General features: G+C 39.3%; 2 protein-coding genes across 2 annotated transcripts in view; one reads left to right on the top strand and one right to left on the bottom strand.

Annotated features, from left to right (window-relative positions):
• Positions 1 to 885: 885 nt before the first annotated feature.
• C2H5orf22 (chromosome 2 C5orf22 homolog) lies at positions 886 to 14,795 on the bottom strand. Its single transcript, XM_015854468.2, has 9 exons — positions 14,614 to 14,795; positions 13,794 to 13,939; positions 12,501 to 12,650; positions 10,054 to 10,516; positions 8,333 to 8,395; positions 7,286 to 7,407; positions 6,397 to 6,463; positions 5,820 to 5,959; positions 886 to 4,466 (listed from the first exon to the last, which is right to left on the bottom strand). The coding sequence occupies exons 1-9, from the start codon at positions 14,710 to 14,712 to the stop codon at positions 4,334 to 4,336; spliced, it is 1,383 nt and encodes a 460-aa protein (XP_015709954.1). The 5' UTR covers positions 14,713 to 14,795; the 3' UTR covers positions 886 to 4,333.
• DROSHA (drosha ribonuclease III) overlaps positions 14,724 to 21,715 on the top strand; it is a 65,093-nt gene continuing 58,101 nt past the window's right edge. Inside the window, exons 1-5 of the mRNA XM_015854467.2 lie at positions 14,724 to 14,803; positions 15,826 to 16,683; positions 17,854 to 17,946; positions 18,708 to 18,939; positions 19,696 to 19,837. Coding sequence (XP_015709953.1) covers positions 15,833 to 16,683; positions 17,854 to 17,946; positions 18,708 to 18,939; positions 19,696 to 19,837 — 1,318 coding nt within the window. The 5' untranslated portion in view covers positions 14,724 to 14,803; positions 15,826 to 15,832. The remainder of the gene's footprint in view (positions 14,804 to 15,825; positions 16,684 to 17,853; positions 17,947 to 18,707; positions 18,940 to 19,695; positions 19,838 to 21,715) is intronic.

The following is a 21,715-nucleotide window of genomic DNA, read 5'->3' as shown; positions in this document are numbered from 1 at the left end:
CTCCATTACAGAATATTCTGAGACCAAGTTGACATCTTGTTGACAACAACAAAACAGCACACTAACAAGTAACCAGATGAAAATCAGAAACTGCAAATCTTGCAGAGATTCACTATCCTCTGGTGAAGAAACTTTTCCAACCCCCATCTGACCCTCCACTGTCACCAGAGAGCAGAAATCAGTTCCTGCTCTTCTGTTTCCCCCCATGGGGAAGCTGTAGGTCACAATGAGGTCTTCCCTCAGCCTCCTCCAGGCTGAACAAACCAGGGAACCTCATCTGCTCCTCATACATCTGCTCCAGACCCTCCACCACCTGTGTAGTCCTCTTCTGGATGCTCTACTTTTATGTCCATTTTGTACTGGGACACTCAAAATTGAACACAGTGCTTGAGGTGAGGCCACTCCAGAGAAGTGCAGAGCGAGGCAGTCAACTAGCTGCCAGTACTATGCCCAAGATATGACTGGTCTTTCTGGCTACCAGGGCACACTGCTGGCTTATTTTCAATTTGCTGTCAATCAGGATGCCCAGATCACTTTCAGCAAGGCTGTGCTGCAGCATAACAGCAACAACCAGTGTAACAAGGATTACTCCTTCCCAGGTGCAGAAACAAGTGCTTGCTCTTGTTCAACATAATGCAAACAGTGATTGCCCAGATCTCTAATTCAGCTGCATCTCTCTGCAAGGACTCCCCATCCTTGATGGAGTCAACAGCTCCTCCCAGTTTTCTATTGTAAGCAAACTTACTCAAAACAGCTTGTAGCCCTACACCTATAGGATCATAGGCCTAGGTTGGAGGGGTCCTTATATATTGTCTCATTCCAACACTCCTGACACCAGGGTAATATATGAAAATGTAAACGCTTCATAAAACTCATATACATATATTTGCTTTGCATATAATTCTTTTATTTAAGGGTTTTGGAACTGAACAGTAATATTTCTTCTACCTGCTCTGTATCTGTTTAAGAAAGTTGAAAATTTTAGTCCTCAGTATGTATTCAAAAAGACATAAATAACACTCTGCAGAGACTGTTAGGATCCAGGTTAAAAGCCTAATTGGCACCTATCTTACGCAACTGATTATTTCTTCAAGCTGTGTCACCTCAGGATAACCATAATTAGATCTCTGATGTAAGTTACTAAAACTTAGTGTGAAAACTACTCCAACCACATGCGGATTATCGATTGTGAAAACGTCTTCCAATATAAAAATAACTTGGTAAGATGTCATGGTCCATGACATCATGCATCCATACTGCACATGATGTTATGATGTGGAATACTGACAGCAACATTACAAAATCTTGACATAAGATTAAGAGGAATCTGAAAAAATCATTCATAATAGACTGCTTTAGTGTGTGCACAATTATATTTCCTTGCTCAAAAAACATGGAAGTCCAAAACAATGTCTACTTTTTTTACATGGCTCACCTTTCCACATGTCTCCGTCTCAGTCTTATCCTATACAAAATGAGATATCCAGAAACAGCTAATAGAAATCAGACAATTCTCAGTTATGAAATATGAACTTCTTCATGTTTTGGAAGCATTAGGACCCTGAGAGCACTTTTCTAGGTTTATCTGCCTACTCCCACAAGATAATTTTCTAATACTTACATTAGCATGACTTTTTCTACTGTTAAGTTCTTAGCAATCCATATTTAGTGCCTTTTTATTTCTACATTATTTAATCATCAAGACTGAGATAAATAGTATTTTCCTCAGCTGTCATTCATTTTCCAGTCAAAACAGTGGGAATGTTTAACTCATTTCACATGAAAAAAAAAGAAAATTAGAATAGAGTTAATCCATTATTTCTCTGACAGAATTTAGATAACATTTAACAACAATATAATCAGTACTAAAATGTTAGATAGACACAGGTCAAGGCATATGTCTCCTTTATCTTTCTGGTATTGTTTTTGTTTGTTTTTCCGAAGATATTGCTATCACTTTGATTTATTTAACAATAATGACATTATTTATGGTGTTTTAGGAGAAAGGGCAATAATAACATCACCAATTACTGCATATAAAAGTTTCACAGAATCGTTTAGGTGCATCAGGCCTGCAAGTCAGTAAATAAATTAAGCCTTAGCAAATAAATTAATGTACCTGTGTATTATATCTTACACTACTTCTCCTATTGTTACTTCATAGTTGTTGGGAATAATTAGGAAAAGTGAAAGTATGGGATGTTAGCAGATGAATAGTTTCCAATTGCTGTTTTACTCTACTTCCCAGTTTTTTTCAATCCTTTTCATGTCATCTCTGTATGTGTGAGCTCTTAAAGTGAGAAACTTAACAGTGTGAGAAAGGCAGTCTAAGCAAAAGCTGTTTAATATGTTCTGAGTCCATCAATCAAATTTTAGCTATGGACTGAAGGAACCTAAAAACAGGGGTCTTCCTTAACACTTGACATTACTAGAAGAGAAAATAAGACACATTAGAAAAGTTCTTCAACTCAGATCAGGCACCCAAATTATCCCCTGGGGATCTGACTCTCTTTGCTCACTTTCAAGGGTGTACATACTTTTTGGGGACATAGAGAAACAGTGTAACATAGAAAAATAAAGCAGGATAGTATAATTTCAGACCTTAGTCCATAGTTTCATTAATTCTAATCCTTTTGAAGATCTCCAGAGATCTTCAATAGCCATCTGGATAAGCTCCTGATAATCTGCTTCAATGGGGCAGGGTATTTGGAGGAGATGACTTCCAGAGTTCTTTTCCAACTTTGGCCATTCACTGAATTAACTAATCACTACTAGAGCAGGTTAAGACAGTCAAGTGCTTCAAAAAGCCAGCAGGTATCAGAGAGTTCACCAAGAAGCAGCAATCACTTGGAAAAGTTGTTTTCCATTACAGAAGGATGCATGCAATAGACATTTTTTCCTTATGGTTTAATCTTTCTTATACCTCACGTTTTCTTCTGTAGATACTAATTTATTTTCTGGGCCTTTCTATGCTCTCAGAGAAGTCAGCAAATGATGAAATTAAGTTCAACAGTAAAGAGCCATTACTTCTGTCAGGTAAAATCTTTTTTCTTCTTGTTTGTTGGCTTTACTTATGTGATACATACAGTCTAACAGATTTTTACTGATTCTTTCTCTCCTTCCCACTCCTTTCTCCTGTCTTCTTTTTCCATACTCTTTCTAACTATCTCATTATCATCGTGTCATGCTTTCCAACAGCCCTGTATTATTATTACGTTAGTTTATCCACATTTGATTTGTTGGCTTTCAAGGCTGGTAAAACACTTTCTCCTAATAGTAAATAAGAACACTGAAAATCCTAGTAACTACAGAGTATGGCTTTGTAATGATGTGTTTTCTAGTATATGCAGCATATTCTGTGTCTTACTTTGGAGATTCTAGGTGCTTCAGCTTAAGAAAGCAAAACCAAACAGAAAATCCAACACAGAAAAAAAACCCAAACAGCATCAAAACGAATAAAAAACCCCACTTTGTATGCATTTAGAATTACTGTTATGTGGAGTGCATTAGCTGAAGTTTGCAACAGTTTGTTATTGTGAAATAAAAAATTCTTAATAGAGATTTGCTGGCACTAAGTACAATGGCAGAAACATATAATCAGAAGTACGTTCCTTACATTCCCTGTGAAACCCAGATGAATTCTGGCTGCTTGCTTTCCTCGTGTACATTTACTTTTTACTTGTTCAACAGAGTTCAGAAAGAAGGAAAAGAATCAATTTACATAAGTATTTACATTGTTCTTGGACCAAGCCAATGTCTGCATACTGGGCACATTATCTGAGTCACCAGTGAAATACCCTAGAACAAAAATAAACAACATTAATGCAGGTTACAAATAGTATTCTGTGGATGGGCCAGAAGCCAGAAATGCTCTAGAGAAATGTAGGGGTGTGCCTGGACCTCTTAAGCACAGCGGTTATAAAACATCCTCATGCAAACAACATTTTAATGGCATTTTTGAGATTATTTTTTTTTAAGTACAGCATAAGTCAGGAAGAAATTTGTTACTTCATCAAAAAGTTTAAGTACAAAAAAGAAATCCATCTATTTTTGAAATGTTCTTTTCTAAACATACTTAAATAAATTAGGTGAAAAAATACATTCTGTGGACAAATAATAGTTTCTCTTGCATCCATTTTAAGAATAAGCAAGACAGAAAAACAAGAATCACAGAACCATCTGAACAATCCTATATTGGATTCAGATGCAGCTGGTTTGGAAAAAGCAGTGCAATTTAAACTCTTGGTCAGCTTGGATTCTAGTGCCACCTGCTGAAATAACAGCCAATACACAATTTAAATTCATCTATTAGAAAGCAATGCGTGAAGAAAGGTCACAAAGAAGATGAGTTGCTTGAGTAATCTAAATGCACATCCAGAGAGCCATACACGAAACCAAGTAAACTGAGAACCTTCTCTTGAATGACATCAACCTGTTCTGAAGGGCAATAGTCATCCAGACTTGATCTGTAACAAAGATTTGAGAAAAGAATGAGAGAGTATAGATATCATCAATACTTTTTATTTTTATAATGCTTTGTATCTGGGGTGCTGAAGATAATTTTAAAGTGTGCTAAGTTCAGCTTCCAGTATATCTTCATAGCATACTACTGTGCTTTTATGCAGTGCTTTCGACAATAGCAATTGGCCTGAAGTTGAGTAGAAAGCCTGCAGCTGATTAGAAATGTGGCCATTCCTCTAAATCTGCTTTCTTATAACACATGTTGCCAGTTTGCATTCAAGCAAACGATTATTTAAAGCACTGGTGGAAAAAAATGAAAAACGTGGAACAACTGAAAAAATTAAATTGCTGCTAGTTAAAATAGCAAAACTAAGAGAAAAATCTGCACAATTCCTGATATATAACATTTACCACTAACAGGTACTGATAACCAAAGGCTAAGCTAACATTTCCATGATCTTAGATCTATCAAGACTTATATATACATTTTTCTTATTTCCTAATGAATTTTCCAGCTCTGTGGCTGGCACAGGAAGAACAGCCTTCTATTATTTTAAGTATTAGCCATACTACTGTTCTTGACAAGAATTATTTCAAGTCAGATACTGGCATTGCTGCCTGTATTTTAGGGCATACTTAGTGTTTTTCAAATGAGTAAGTTGTGATAACTTATCAGTAGATACACTGTGGTCTTCAAATTAAATTCTCTTGGGACAGGATTTCTGGCCCTGGCCTCAAGTTCTGTTTTGTCCTCCCAAATAATTCCCTTGCAGTCCCAGAAGCACAAATTTTACTCTATGCAAAACACTATTAGATTTTTCTACAATATAAATACCTTTCAGACTATTAGATGAAAACTTGTCCCAGTTTCATTTGAAATTTCACTAGAAACAGAAATATTATCTGAAGTGAAATTAACTCTAGACCAAGAGTGGGAAAGGCATAATACTTTGGCCTGTGCAAGCTTGTCCAAGCTAAAATTATCTTAACAGAAGCAGCAAAAATAACATGAACCTCAGTGACAGATATCCTCTGCACCACACAAGGCTATATAAAGCCTTTATGTAGCCTATGATGAAGGTTAAATCATCATGTCTTCACTACTGTTGACATCTTTGCTTGCCACTCTAAAGCCCAGTAAAACTGGACACCCACAAAGAAACTTCCCTCAGCAGTATAGGTACTGTCACTTGATTCACGCTTCCAAATGCCAATTTTCACTATGCTAAAATTTTCTCTTGGAGATAGAATTTCTTTTTAAGATATGTCAACTGATGCTACAGTCATAGAATCATTTAGTTTTGTAAGCACAATCTGATTTACTTTTTTTTTTAGTAAAAAAGAACCTACAGTCTTACCGAGCAATTGTCACAAGCGTGGGCTTAGGCATGTTTTTCAGCAGAACCTTGATGGACTGTAAGAGGCCTTCAATCTCCTCTTTGGTGCTGACATGGTGGGGAAGTTCGACGTAATCACAGGTCAGACCAGCCTGATGGACCTATGTGTAGATTAAACAGATTTTCATTTCTGTTGACAAATCAGCAATATAGTTTATCTGTGTAATAAATCCCTAAGCTACTCCAGCCCAGCAAGTAACTTTCACATCTTCAGGCAGGAAGCTTTTTTTCAGTTAGTACTTAAAGATAAAATAATCACACCCTGGTGAATTGAAACCTTACTTCACAAGAAGCAGATTGAGGCATGAGAGTCCTGAAAAATCTTATTAATGTTCCAAAGTATAGACGAGCAGAGTGAAATTCCAGAAGCTTTTAAAAAAGCTTGCTTAAGCAATAACAAATTAAAAAACAAAACAAACAAACAAAAACTTTAAATGAGTCAGGAAGCGGACATAAAATTAAGCATGTCCTTTTCCTTCCTTGATGAAGCTATACTTTTAAAATTACTTACTTTCTACTCCTTTACACAGAGACCTACCATTTCATAGTCTGGGCTCTCCATTCTGCTTTTCAAACTGTGTACTAGTTGCACAAGGGGTTTCAATCTGGAGTTAAAAACACAACCAAAACTTATGTTAGCAACATATGCAAATTTGAAAAAACAATAATGTAGAAGTTAACATGTTGCTCTTCTGTCATCTTGTACCTGAGAAAAAACAGAGTACAAGTATCATGTGCTGTTTCAACAGATCTTCCTCAGTAAACCACAATATTCTTATTTATGCCACACACAACTTCTTTGCCTTTCTTTTAGGCAACCTAAAGAGAAGCTTCTTCAAGTCAAAAGTAGTATAAGAAATGCTTCTGGTCATTGTTACATAGGTCTGGCAATAACTGATGTATGATTCTGCTTGCACTGCTGACTCTGCAAAGACAATCCAGTAGGTTAAGTCTGAAAATCTCTTTGCAGCACTACTTCTGCAACAGGTCAGGAATGAGAGCTTTATCTTGTGTGCTCCAGAAAGGCTCCCAAGGAAGTAGAAGTGGAATGAAAAATTTCACTGGCACTGGTAAATGGTTTCTTTTATTGCAGTAGACAGCTGAATCTTAAAAAGGGAAGGAGGGTATTAACAGTAAGTTCTACAAGAAGATCAAAACCTACCCCTACTAGTATGGACAAGGTAAAGGTCTTTCAGGAGAGGTGACCGTTCTAGTAGTTTTAGCAGGAAAGGATCAACAAGAGGCTTACTTATTTGAAATGTTGTAATCTCCACTTACTTAAGCTGACCAGGAAGGGGTCCAATATGATGGTAATAAGGAAGAACACTTTACTGCTAACTGTGTCATCAGTTCAGGAGGATTCTTCTCCAAAGGCTACAGGAATAAACCAACGGCAGGAGTGTTTAAGCCATTTAGAGATCTCCTACCCAGGATACGAAGCCCACTTCTGTAAGGTCTCTTCATCATCATTGTCACAAAAATCTGCAAATGCTGCTTCTAGATCTTCTAGCTGATGGACGCGGTTTTCAACACAATCCAGCAAATCCTCCTTTAAATATGCATGTAAATAACATGTTAGGAAAAATGAGGTAAGAATGATTTTTCCATTACCAGCCAAGCTTTTAAATGGTTCATCTTGTGTAAAATGGGTTACATACGTGCATGCATACAGTTGTACATGTAAATATTATAGGATACACGACATATCAAGCTAAAAGCAATGCTTAGCCTATTTGGTGTAACAGATGCTCGGTGCTGTGGTATATGAAGGAAAAATGTTAAAAAGCATATTGGTGTAAATGGATAACAACTAAAAACATAGTTGTTCCCACTTTGGAGGCTGCTTCTTTTTGACAGTGATGTCAACTTCATGTTAAATTTTAAGAAAAGCTGAGGGTGTTAACCATTCCTGAAGTACACCTTATGATCCTGGGGTATGAGTATGACACCTTTCTACACAGCACCAGTAAGTAACCTTGAATAGCCAATCCCTACACTACTTAAAAACAAAACAAAAACCCACAGCAGTATTTTCTCTGACTACAATAGTATGACAAAAATATAGATCTAATTGTGCAACTAAATAAATAAATTGCCAACTAGGCATTTAGCACAACTCTCACTATAATGGAAGAGCAACTTGCGCAAGGAAAAGGAGACCCAGAGAGTGAGAGGGGTGCACACACCAAAAAATCCTGATGCCATGTTTCACTTCTATCTTTTCAATTACCATTTGTTTGCAGAAATTAATTTTTACATTTGTGCTACATATTTGCACAATTCCACATTAAAACAAAATGTTTAATACAAAAGAATTACTAAGACACTGCTGATAAGTGTTCAGCATACAGCATAGCTTATTTAAACATTACTTCATAAAGCATCTTTCATAGATTCCTTCTTTACGCTAAGCCATAATTACTGTATAAATCAAAATAATTATTCCCTCATATATCTCACAAGAAATACCATACCTCTGTTGCATTTCTATGAGGTTTCTTGAAATTGTACAACTCCTGTAAGAGCTCATATTCTGTCTTTGAAAAAGGAGAAAAAAAATATTAGTTTATTCAAGTGAAAATCGAAAACTTCAGAGCACGGCAGCTTAGAAAAGCAGAACAAACTTGAACATGATAATTTCTCTACTCCAATACTGCAGATAAACAAACTTCATTATTCAGTTAGCAGCACTGAAAAGATGAACACGAGACTTTTTCAGGAGTAGAGGAAAGAAAGGGCAGACTAAGAGCTCATTGAATTTTACAGAAAAATAAAGCATCTCTAGCAAAATATTTTGGATATTTTCATGTGTGTGCAAAGATAATAGTCTTCTGAATTCATAAGGCGTATTTGCTTTTTAGTTTTAACACGGGTTCTTACATTCCAAGTGTGAACTTGAGCAACATGTTCTGATGGAATGATTGCATTGTTCAATAAGGGAACAGAGTTAAGAAATACTAATGGCAAATGAAATTCTTATCAATAAAGGTGTACTTGGAGTTCTGTGCAAGCCCATTTCCAAAAGTGGTTCCTAGAACTGAGGACAGCACAAGAAAATAACAAACAGCTCCCAAGTAAACAAACCAACCAAGAAGACTCTTCCATGGCTTTATGCAGAATGTACTGCAAACCCTCATAAGAGGGCTCTTATGTGACAATACCCCCACGGTGCTTCTGCTTTGCTTTATCCTTCCTTTGTTATTCTAAATGGTTAGTGTTGCTGATGGTCTAATGGTACCATGATTGTAAAGACTCACTGTCAGAAGCTAACAGAAATGAGGACCACTGTATCCATTTCTACATAGTGAACAAGGAAGCGGTGTGGTACTCTAGCTGAAACTCAGAGAAGTCAGATGTTCTCCAGCATAGGCTGAGATTACAGTACTGTTAAAGAGAAGCTTAGCTACTGCAAACAGTCATGTTACTGCAGAAAAATCAGTAAGCTGAAAATCTGTAAAACAGAATTTGCACTTAGTACTACATGCAATTTTCAGGGCAGATTAGCTAGTTCCTTAAAGTCATGTTCACATCAAGAGAGCTTCCTAACAGCTCAGCAACTCTGAGAAGCAGCATATTTGTAACACTGTACAAGAGAGGTATATTTTCTGTGCAGTCTAGTTATAAACTGAACAAAAGGCATAGACTTGAGCTCAGAGCCATAGCACCAGAGACAAAAGTCGCTTGCTCATTAGCCCAACCAAAGGAAATTATTTACAGCCTCTCATTGAGAGGAGTCACCACTCTTTGAATAATCAGCACTGTGATATCTTTTGGATGGGCAGCCTCTGATACCATTGTGGCCTTCGAAAATAATGTTATGGGGAAGGGTGAGGAGTACAATCTGTACTCTCTCCCTGATTAATCCTGATGCAGGTATTTGGAACACTACCTGTGAAAAACCAAGCACAGCTCTTATGTCCTATACAACACACAGAGGTATACCATGTATCTCTAAGCTTAACGTGCACTGAATATCCATTTCATATGTAAGGACCTAGTCCTGCTTGGTTACTGTGCTTCGTTTGGAGTTTATGTTCCCTTATACTGTTTCTCTCTCAAATATTAGTATGATTTATTAGTTATGACCAGCCAATCCATTAATTTATCGTAGAAGAGAGTTCCTCCATAGACAGCAAGTGCTAGAAAGATGAGTACTTTTATGAAAGGTAAGAGAACTCCCCATTGTCATACTTACCTTAGTGTACATTTCTTTAAATGGATTCTTAACTGAAAAAAAATCTAAGTCAATGTCTAAAACAAATGCATCCCCATTCTGGAGAACTTCGCAGATATCTTTAGCAACCTCCCTCACTGGACATTCGTTGTTTCTTAGGGAGCTTGCAGCTGAGCATTCTGGCAACATTTTTGCACTGTTCAGGGCACCTGCATGTTGTAATTCCTTGTTCTTTACACTTGAGAAGTTGTTATCGAGGTCACCAGGAGCCACCGATGAAGAGGTAGGAGCAGTGTTTTCTGTGTCATCTGTATTTAGCTTCAGTCTCTTAGCAGATGCTACTTTGTCATGTTCTTCTTGGCTGTTTGATGCTTCAGTAGGATTAATGCGAACAACATGTAAATTTAAAGGCTTTGGATTTTCCAGCTGATCAGCAGGGACATAAAGACCATCACTTAAAAAGTAATGATCTGTACCTGTAACCCTACAATAGACAATAAATCACAGTTAATACACATCTTTGTAAAAAGCTTTGCAAAACACACGTGCAAATAAGTCACGCAAAGAAAAATGAATTGATGTTTGATCGGTAGCAAAAGCAATAAAAAATTATATATATATATATATATATATATATATATATATATATATATATATATAAAAAATTACTTACTTTAATCTGCAAGTGTTTAAATGGGATTTTTTTCTACCTCTTCAATGCTAAATCAATATTTTAAAATTCATTTTGGAATGTTGATAGTAGTCCTGTAAGATTTTAGTGGGTAAGAAAAATTTATGTTATGTGCTATTAAGATTAATGCGCCAATGAATTGTATCTTATATCAAGAATTTGACAAGATACAATCAATTTTATGGCATAATAATGCAAAGCATTGGATATTTTGCCTTCAATCACCTTTTTTTCTTTGTGAGGAAAATCATTATGATTGCATTTGAGAAGTGCTCTGGAACCCACAGATGTTAATAAAACAGGGATTAATACACAGCATTTAACTGCTTTTTACCCTAACACATGAATCCATATTCTAAGTGTGGGGAGAGCAGGTAACAAGAATGAATAGCTACATATACATGGAATCCACTCCATTTAAAAACAGAAACAACAAAAACAACCCAAAACCTAGAGTCAACTTATAGAAAAAAAAAATTAACTAATACTATTTTCAAACCATATTCCAACACATGAAGCCTTAAGTGTCATAAATTCAGATTAAAGAAATAATGTTGAGAGGAAATGTGAACTTCTATGCACTTGTGTGCTCTATCAATTACAGGGTATCACCATCGATCAGCCACACACGATTTCTGAAACAGCAGAAACCTGAAGTTCAGTTCCCCAGTGTGAGCATCCTGAGGGACCAAAGGCAACCCAGAAGAATAGCCAACAGGAATCTCATTACATTAATGATCTCATTATTGAGATAAAGAAGAGGTCTTGCATTTGGGACAGAACAGCATCATGCAGCAGTACCAGCTTGGATGCTACAGAAAAGGAATGGTCAGTCAAAATATAAAGCAAGATGAGCACAACCAACCCATACATCCCTACAGCAATAAAGACTAATTGCAAAGTTTCACTGTACTAGCAAAAAGAGAGATTTCACCTTGTATTTAGCACCAGGTAAATGAGAATATATCATTGGACATATTCTGCCAGAGTCTGGACACCCAGAACACGTGAGACATCAACAAACTGAGAAGACCTAAAAGAGGATGGCTGTATGGGAAATTGGTAATCACAGCCTGAACCTTTGATTAATCAGCTGAGGCAAGTGTCAGGTCAGCTGTAGGAGCACAGGTGAGAGTAATTTAGCTGTGCTCCTGGAAGGGGTGGAGGTTAACTCCACCTCCTCTGGACCTCATTTAAGGGCTGACCACCACCAGCTTCTCTTGGAGATCGTTCCTTGGTGAAGATTGCCTCAATGGTTTCCAGCAGACCAAAGGCTTCCATATGGGTGAGTTTTTACTGTAAATAACCTTTTGGGTATTTACATCTACCATCTTTTCATTATTTTCACTGTACATTGGCTAAGGAGGTTAAAGAGCTAGACGGAGCATCTGACAAGGAGACGTTGAGCAGGTGGGCTTGTTTCATTTTGATAAGGGACATCTGAGGAGGATCTAAGTTCTGCTCTGTTACCCCAATCCTCTAAAAAACATTTTTTTTTTTTCCCCAAAGATTTTCATTTTATCAAAGAGAACTAATTGAAAACTTGGTTGAATGCAATGAAATGTGAATAACTTGAATTATCTATTAAAAAAAAAAAAAAGAGAGGCTAAGACTCTACTTAAACTGTACTTCTTAAAACAGTCATGACACCCCAAAACATTCACAAATACAAACTGAATTTTCATTGAGAAAAGATGTATCACTATATTTATTCAAGAATACAAAATATATGGCAAATAGCTTTTATGTTACTATCAGAGGATAGCAAAGAATTTACCTGATTGTAGTTGTTGACATGTCTTTCCCAACAAAAAAATTGTGTTTTCCCTCTGAGATCTGCTGGGCCCATGGTGGGTGAAGCCACACTACTTGAGAAATATGGCCAGCATAAACAGCAGGCATAATCCAGTTTTCAATACTCAGCTCACTGTAATGATGAGAGAAAGACTGGTAATAACACTTACTTTACCAGCATGTAAAACATTGTCAAGAACAGCAAAAACACCCTCCATAACTTGAAAGCCCCCTATGCAAATAATCTGAAGTTATTACTCTGTGTACAGATCATATCACCAAAGCAAAGAAAAGGGACTGAATTCCTGATTTGTAAGAACCAAAAATGTCTGTAATAAAATTTAAAAAAAAAAATAATAATCAATAGGATTATGAAGTGCAGTCAGCTTTACTCTTAGTACAGTACTTTATTAACTACATGGACTTCTTGTCTTTTTCTCTGAACATATGTGACAGAGTAGAAGTACAAGGTGCATCATGAACTCCATTCTACATAATTGACCTCAAGTTATTGTACGCTTCTCTAAGTAGGCTTAATATATAACTTCAGTAGTGAATGTGAGTCAATCAGCACCAACAGAGTAGCATCTGTACTTATTATCCTATTTCTTCATGTATACGATGCAGCCTACAAGGCTTTTCATTCATCCAGCAAAGAAAACTAAATATGGACCATGGGCAGGGTGACACAATTGTTAATATATCAATTATCTTCTCTTGTCACTGCTCTGTACCAGTGTAACACAGGAACAATCAATACTTATTTTAAGACAAGAAATAATAGACAAAAACAGATCACCCTGTGTCTTCTTGCCTACCTAAGAAGACAGGGATAAACATTGGTCTTAATTATCACACTCAACTTCACAGATGCACCATGTCAGCATAAGAGATGTTATTTTAATCTCAGTCAATTTGTCACCATTAACAGAAAAGCCGTTTTAAAATCTCCAGCTCACTGAAAAGCACCCATCTGGAGTACTGTCCTGTCACTCAGAGGAACTCCCCAGTCTGATAATGTGAACTAGAAGTGAATTCCTAAGTCTTACATCTTCTTAATATGTAACATAATCATTTGACCACATTCATAAAAGAAACATAGCTACTTCTTCTATCCAAAGCTATTAAGTTTCATAAAAAAATTAAAGAAAATACAACATGAGTCTGATTTATGCATCTGTTGCTCATATTTCATACACAGTCGTATCAATATTTGATATAAACCAAACACTGCAAGAAGTGGACACTTTATCCTGATGCAGTACATAAGGCTTACTTAAAAAGTGCTTCTTTATCAAACACAGTATCTGCAGGCATATTCACAGGGATAAGGAGGTCTGGATGGGAATCAAGGTGAACAAAGCTGATGTTACTTGCAGGCAGATGCTTTGAACCAATGGCACGGTAGATGAAAGGCAGCACCTAAAAGAGCACAAGCAAAACATTTCCACTGTAAGCAGTGAAATCACAAACGCAATTGGTATAGCAGCAGAAACACCAGTCCCACTCAAGCTCCATTAGAATTTGGGTTGTATGTTGGAAGAGGAAGGAGGAGACAGAAAACAGTAAAGAAGGGCAGCAATTTTAGTTCATGAGGCACAATCACTGAGCCCTGGAGCTCTACGCATGTGAAGGTGCCAGATTATACTTCTACTTCCTTTCCTTCTTTACAAGGCACTGTGATTGCAGCAACTCTTCTCACCTATCATTCAGCTCCATGGCTAGGGACTTGCTGTTGTTGGGTTTTATCACAGAATCATAGAATGGGTTGGCCTGGAAGGGACCTCAAAGCCCACCCAGCTCCATCCTATGGTCAGGGCTGCCATCACCAGCTCAGGCTGCCCAGGGCCCCATCTAGCTTGGCCTTAAGCACCTCCAGTGATGGGGCACCACAGCTTCTCTGAGCAGCTGTGCCAGGGCCTCACTGTCCTCTGAGTGAAGAACATTGAATAACAGATAATTTAACCCATCCACCTACAAAGAAGGGGTTTAACTCCTGATGCCCACATGACTTGACTGGATCTACTTGCGAGCTGACTGCACAGCCACCACCTCCCCCCCGCAAGCCCTGTGTTCCGCCTAACGCCGCCACTCACATCTTGATGGTCCTCCACCACCCACACCGGCAGCGCCGGGTATGTCCTCAACCCGCCCCCGCGAGGCCGGGACCCGCAGGCCGCCTCCGCGCCGCTCATGCCGGACGAGGCGGCGCTTCCTGCAGCAGAGTGCCCGCCCCACGCTTTCCTCTTCCGGAGCAGCGGGTGGGTTGGATGTCGCCGTGTGGCGGTAGGTGGGATGGGTTGTGTGCCGGGGGTCTGAGTGAGGGCGGTGGGCTCGGAGAGCGGGATGTGTGCTCTGAGATCGGGTGTTTTGGTGCTGGGATGCTCTGCTGTCTGTGAGCCTGGGGGAGGAAGCGGTTGCGATTTGGTGCTCTGTGTGGTAGGAGGAAAGGGGATATAGCTGTTATTCTGGCTATTAGGAAGTACTAGAACCGAAATGTCTTTCTGGCGGTCCGGGGGGACCTCACTGTGGCTTTCCAATGTTTGAAGGGATTGTACAAACAGGTGAGGGAACGGCTGTTTACGAGGGTGGATCGCGATAGGACAAGGGGGAATGCTGCTAAACTGAGACAGGGGAGGTTTAGGTTAGATATTAAGAGGAATTTTTTCACGCAGAGGGTGGTGATGCACTGGAACAGGTTGCCCAGGGAGGCTGTGGATGCCCCATCCCTGGAGGCATCCAGGGTTAAGTTGGATGTGGCTCTGGGCAGCCTGGTCTGGTGGTTGGTGACCCTGCACATAGCAGGGGGTTGAAACGAGATGATCATTGTGGCCCTTTTAAACCCAGGCCATTCTATGAGCTGTGGGTTTTCTTTAGAGCCTTTCTAGAAGTGAGGGTGCTGGAGAGGCAATGCTGACTGGTGATATAGGGTATCTGAAGGCTTTATATTGACGTATCTAGTACATATTAGTGGAGCTACTTGCAACTATAGCCTGTCCTTGCAGTCACCTGTTAAAATTAACTGTCCTAAATCAGAGAGCATGGTCCAGTTGCAGTGCTGGTTTAAAGACTACTGGTAAACTACTATAGTGGATTAAAGACTTAAAGAAATCAAAGGGCTGTAATGATCTGTATTAGAGCTCTGAGAAGTGCACAGCTCCCACTGAAAGACTGCCATCTTCCACTGCTCCTATTAAAGGAAATGACAGAAACTAATTTCAGTATTTCAGGAATTGTTTTTTGCAAATATACTGAGGTCCTTCTACTAAGTTTTGTGACAATGATTTTCTATATTTTCCTCATTAAAAGTGAACCATGTCTTTCCATTCTGGACGAGGATGTCCCCGTGGGCAGGGGGGACCAGGAGCAAGAACTTCAGCACAGGCTTATCGTCCTCAGAACCTGCGGCAGCTTCACCCCCAGCAGCCCTCTGTACAGTACCAGTATGACCAGCAAGCCACACCTTCAGCTACTTATTCAAACCCTTCAGCCACTAGTTACATGCCTCCCAGGCCAGACTTTGTTCCATATCCCCCACCAGTTCCCCCTTCAACACAAAATCCCATCAACCAGTGTCCTATGAGGCCACCATTTCCAAACCATCAGATGAGGCAGAGCTTCCCAGTGCCTCCATGTTTCCCTCCTGCTCCTCCACCAGTGCCAGCCCCTAGCAATGCTCCTGTGCCTGCAACTCCTACTGGGCAGAGCACCTTTCCATACATGATGCCTCCTCCCGCAGTGCCCCATCCTCCCCCGCCACCAGTCATACCACAGCAAGTCAACTACCAGCCTGTATATTCCACAGGGTATTCCCAGCAGTCATTCCCACCACCTAACTTCAATAGCTATCAGCACAACTCTGGCTCCTTTCAGAGCAGCACTACCATTAGCAGCAGTGGCAGCAGCCATTTTCGGCACACAGGTCAGTACCAGGGAGAAAAGTCACAAAGTGATCGACGGTCTCCAGAGAGGAGCAAGCACTATGATGAGCACCGGCATCGTGAGCACAGTCACATCCATGGTGATAGGCATCGATCCAATAACCATGGGGATCGTCGGGATCGAGGCCGCAGTCCAGACAGGAGGAGGCAGGAGAGCAGTCGGCACCGGACGGAGTATGACAGAGGAAGAATGTCACCTCATCATAGAAGTTATGAGCGTAGCAGGTAACAAGATTCTTTCTGCTTGCAGTGGGAGAGCTGTGGTCATAGCTCTGTGGTTTATGAATCAATGCTCTTTGCTCTCTCTTGTTTTCCCTTCCATTGTGGGACATAGTCAGTGCTCAGCTCTGATGGAAAGAGCTGTTCTTCTGCTATATTTCAGATACATTCTTTTTGCTTCACCTTTGCAGGCTGGCAGACTTGTCCCCCTTGTCCTTGAAAACAGAGTGGGTTGCTGAGCAGTACCCTGATTGCATTGGGGTTTACCATAGAAGTTTGGCTTGACTTGGGTGGATGATTACAGACTGCTCATTTTGAGATGTATCTTGAAGTTTCTGTCTCTCTGCTTTATAGATAGAATAAGACTGAGAGTTATGAGCTGACGTTGCAGGGTTTGCTCTGTGGTGTTCTAGAGCAAACAGTGTGTTACTTCATGCGTATGCATGTGGAAACATACATGTATTCTTAAATGATCTCGATTCATCATTGCATTAGCCCGCAGAACTACCCGAGGTATGTATTTATAATCCCTTGTATATCAGCGGACTCTTTTACTAGGAAGTGTGACAGTTACACATACGATTGTAGACTAACAAATTGTCAGCTGTTAGTCTGGAAACCTGCTGGAGTGTGATATTTCTGGCACTTAATGTACCCAGTAATTCCTGCTAACTTCATAGAACCACATGGGAGGGACCCCAAGGATCATGAAGCTCCAACTCCAGTTCTTTATGTAATGTGCAAGTTGAGTCATTTTAGGTGAGATTCATGGTTTTGGTGTGATGCAGACATTGTGTCTGTCTTTTTGTGTGTATGTGTGTGCGCGCCTGAGATAGCTGTCATGAGAAAAGGGCTTGCCTGAACAGTTGAATTACTGTTATGTGTGGAATAGAATTTTGTTCTATGCCTTCAGGCTTGACGAGTGTCTAAAGGTGTGGTAATCCTACCCTTCTCTGTTTGTAACAGAAGAACAAGAGGAGTGATAGTAAGTGCAGTGAATGTCTCAAAGATACCTCTATGTTGCATGAATTTAAGCATATCGTTGAGATAGGTGACTTTAATCACTGTCATGTCATTCTGAATAACATTACCTCAGTTTGCTTCTATATCCCTTTTAGGTGTGGAATGTATGAAAGTGCCGGATTTCTCATTTAATTTGTTTTTGGACTCTTCAAGGGAGCGTGAGAGGGACAGGCACAGGCACCGTGACAGCAGAAGATCACCATCACCAGACAGGTCCTACAAAAAAGATTATAAAAGAACAGGAAGGTAAGGAGGATGCATTTGGTCTCCCTTGTTTTTATGAAGCTCTGAGAGTATGTCTATGTGGATAAGTATCTGGTTTGAAACTCAGAGATGAATCTTAGATTTGTAACCATCTTCACATACTTGCAAATATTGTGGTTGTATCAAAGCCTTGTAGAATTAGAATCAGGATCAGTCTCTGGGGACTCCACTGCATACCATACTCGCTTTTACATCTGCTTCAAGTCTGTAAAGCACTGAGTTTGCTTAGTCATTTCATGTTTAGATCATTATTTAGGAGCCTTTCTTGTACTGATGCTTCTATCCTTTTAAAGCTTGAATAGTTGAATTCGTTGTGATGTTATGGGCTTTATGGACAGAGAAGTTTATAAAAGAAAAAAGCAAATCACCGCTGGTGCCATTCAAAGTGCAAGAATTAGAGTTACACCAGCAATTTGCTTTCTATATAATCCAGTAAAAACTTTTTTTCTTATACAAATAGTCTGTGGGTTATATATTTAGACTGATGGTATAGTGGAAGTGCTAACAATTTTTTTCCATTTTGTTTCTTGAATAAGGTTCAGGATGTGAAAACACTTGTAATTTTAACTCTTTTTATAATAAGTCTGAGCTTCAAAGTATTTATTACAGTGAAAAGTTAGAAGCTGGAAAAGGCTATTAGTCTTTGATTTAATTCTTATAGTAGAATTATATGCTTATTGGAAGCTACCTAGTTGTCTTTATAATAGAAAACTAATTGGTTTTGTTTGTTTTTTCCTGTTAAGCCGCTCTCCAAGTAGGGAAAGGAAGAGACCCCGATGGGAAGAAGAAAGAGAAAGGTGGTCTGAGAGCCAGAGTGCCAACAAAGAAAAAAATTACACTAGTATCAAAGACAAAGAGTCGGAGGAGAACACATCTGAAAAAAATGAAGATGAAGATGATGAATTACTTAAACCAGTCTGGGTTCGCTGTACCCATTCTGAGAGCTATTATTCAAATGACCCTATGGATCAAGTGGTATGTCCATGAGAACTCTGAAATTACTGCACGCTGCCTATTTTTGATTATTTGATTACTCAGTTCATGTGAATGCTTCAGCAGGACTGTGTTTTGTGTCATTTGATGTTGAATCCTGATGATCTCAATCTTTAACAGCAGAAAAGAACTTATGATTCTATTCTTTATTTTCATCAGTTAATTTAATGTGTTTTTATTTGGATTATTTGGTACATGGAAGATGGGCATTGTTTCCCCAAGAGAAGGTATTTTCTCTTATGCCCCTAATTGAGCAAAACTAACTGAATTGCCCTATCTTCCCTTAAATACTGACAAAGTCACTTCTTTTGTTTGAGAATTACGTGGATGGTGAAAACACTCATTCAAAGCAGGCAATAAAATGGGCTAAGTTATGTGTTTCTAGGGCATGATGTGATTCTTGTGAACTGCAAAATATTTTTTGATTCTTTTAAATCTGAGCTGTTAGATACTAGTATTCAGCTTTATTAAATATGCTTAGCCATAGTTCTCCTTGGCTTGACCAATGGTTTGATGATCATTCTCCAGCAAATGAAATTCTTTGCTCATTCATCTAATGGAGCAATGTAGTTACACACTAAAGCCTTATCAAATATTTCTGTATTTCGCTTAAACTACAGCACTGAGATTTGTCCTTTTGCCCATGCTTTTCATTGTGCAACACCGATACACATTGTTCTTGTGTGCCAGCACTGCCTTTGTGTTTTTGTTTTTTTTTCACTGTTTTTTAATTAACAGGGGGACTCTACTGTGGTAGGCACAAGCAAGCTCCGAGATCTGTACGAAAAGTTTGAGGAGGAGCTAGGAAAACGACAGGCAAAGGCCAAAGCAGCCAGGCCACCATGGGAGCCACCGAAGACCAAGCTGGATGAAGATCTTGGTAGGCAGAATCATAGAATCATAGAATTACCGAGGTTGGAAAAGACCTTGAAGATCATCAAGTCCAACCGCAGCCTAACCAGTACCCTAACTCTAAAAACCCTCTGCTAAATCATATCCCTGAGCACTACATCCAAATGGCTCTTAAACACATCCAGGGATGGTGACTCAACCACCTCCTTGGGGAGCTTGTTCCAGTAGTTAACTACCCTTTCTGTAAAGAAGTGCTTCCTAATATCCGGCCTAAACTTGCCATGGTGCAACTTGAGGCCATTTCCCCTTGTTTTGTCACTTGTTACCAGTGAGAAGAGACTTGCCCCATCTCACTGTAAGCACCTTTCAGGTACTGGTAGAGATGATGGCAAAACTTTGAAATGGAGCAACCTATGGATCTCCTGTATTTTGGAAGTTGTATGTTTTCGGTGTTATCAGTGGACTGTTATCTGTTTTTAAATCTGTCCTTTCTATTGTAATTCCTTGGAGTTTTACTGTTGACTGAAATAGAGCTAGATGTTTTATCTAGAAAGGTTGAGGGAAGGGAGAGTATCCAGCACTGCTCAATCCTGAAGTCTCTTCCATGGCATGGAAGTGCCCTGTGCATGATGATCAGATAAGCCCAAGTGCAGAGCTCAAGATGCTGTAAGGAGCTCTTGCTCTCTGCCTTTATAAAAAGGAAGCAAGAGCAGGAAACGATAAACTCATATGGCTGCCTGTTATGGCACTGTATTTATTTTCCTTCTGCACTGTATTTTTGTTGTGTTACTCTGTTTATTATCATCCTATGCAGAAGTGTTAATTTTCAAGAGTTTATCTGAATTGTCACGGTTCCCATATGGCTTTTTTGCAGTGAAACAGATTTGCTAGCTGTATCAGTTACTGGGGGAAACACTGGTTGAAATAGCAGGGCGTACTTTCTGATAACAATTTGAAGTAATTGACAGCTGTTTTTCTGATTTTGTTTACTGGGAACTGTTAAGTTGTTACTGTATTTCCAGCACTTCAGCATTACATAGTATGCTTTTTCTTAATGGCTTTTTATGAGGGGTGGGTAGTGTTAGGAAAAGGGGGAATGGTTTTAAACTGAGACGGCAGGTTTAGGTTAGATATTAAGAGGAAGTTTTTCACACAGAGGGTGGTGACGCACTGGAACAGGTTGCCCAGGAAGGCTGTGGATGCCCCATCCCTGGAGGCATTCAAGGCCAGACTGTATGTAGCTCTGGGCAGCCTGGTCTGATGGTTGGCGAGCCTGCATGTAGCAGGGTGGTTGAAATTAGATAATCATTGTTGTCCTTTTCAGCCCAGACCATTCTATGACTGTGAAAGTAAGTTAAGAAATCCTTAGATATATTCCTAGATATCACATTGTCTTAGATATTCTGTTGGGCTTGCATTCTAAGTGATACTTTGTGTTTGGTTGTTGAGCTGCTTAGACACTCAAATCTGAGCTTAGTAACTCTCACAATCAAGTACCTAAAATTCTTGAGTTGAAATATGGGTGTGTATAATGATACAGTCAGTTATATGCTGGTAGTTTAAAATGATAAGATAAAGGTTAAAGGATTAAAGGGTTCTCTGTTCTTGGTGAGTTCAGGAGGTGGGGCACACCAAAACTGTGACCTAGTATGTCCACTGTATGAACTTCGAACTGTTAAAGACGCTGGTAGGGAGAATCCTTTGGGCTTCAGTCCTGAAGGATAAACGGGTCTGAGAAGGCTGGTTGCTTTTCAAGAAGGAAGTCTTAGTGGTGCAGGTGCAGGCTGTTGATTTGTGTCATGAGGCCAACTAGTGGGGAGGAAGACCATTGCGGGGGAGCAGGAAACCCTTATTTATTTAAATTGGAGCCAGAAAGATCAGTGAAAATGTGTGACAAAACATCCAT

This window comes from Coturnix japonica, chromosome 2, assembly GCF_001577835.2.
Source record: "Coturnix japonica isolate 7356 chromosome 2, Coturnix japonica 2.1, whole genome shotgun sequence".
NCBI classification, from domain to species: Eukaryota; Metazoa; Chordata; class Aves; order Galliformes; family Phasianidae; genus Coturnix; species Coturnix japonica.
The sequence above is the reverse complement of the archived record's forward strand: the minus strand, read 5'-3'. Positions and strand labels throughout refer to the sequence as shown.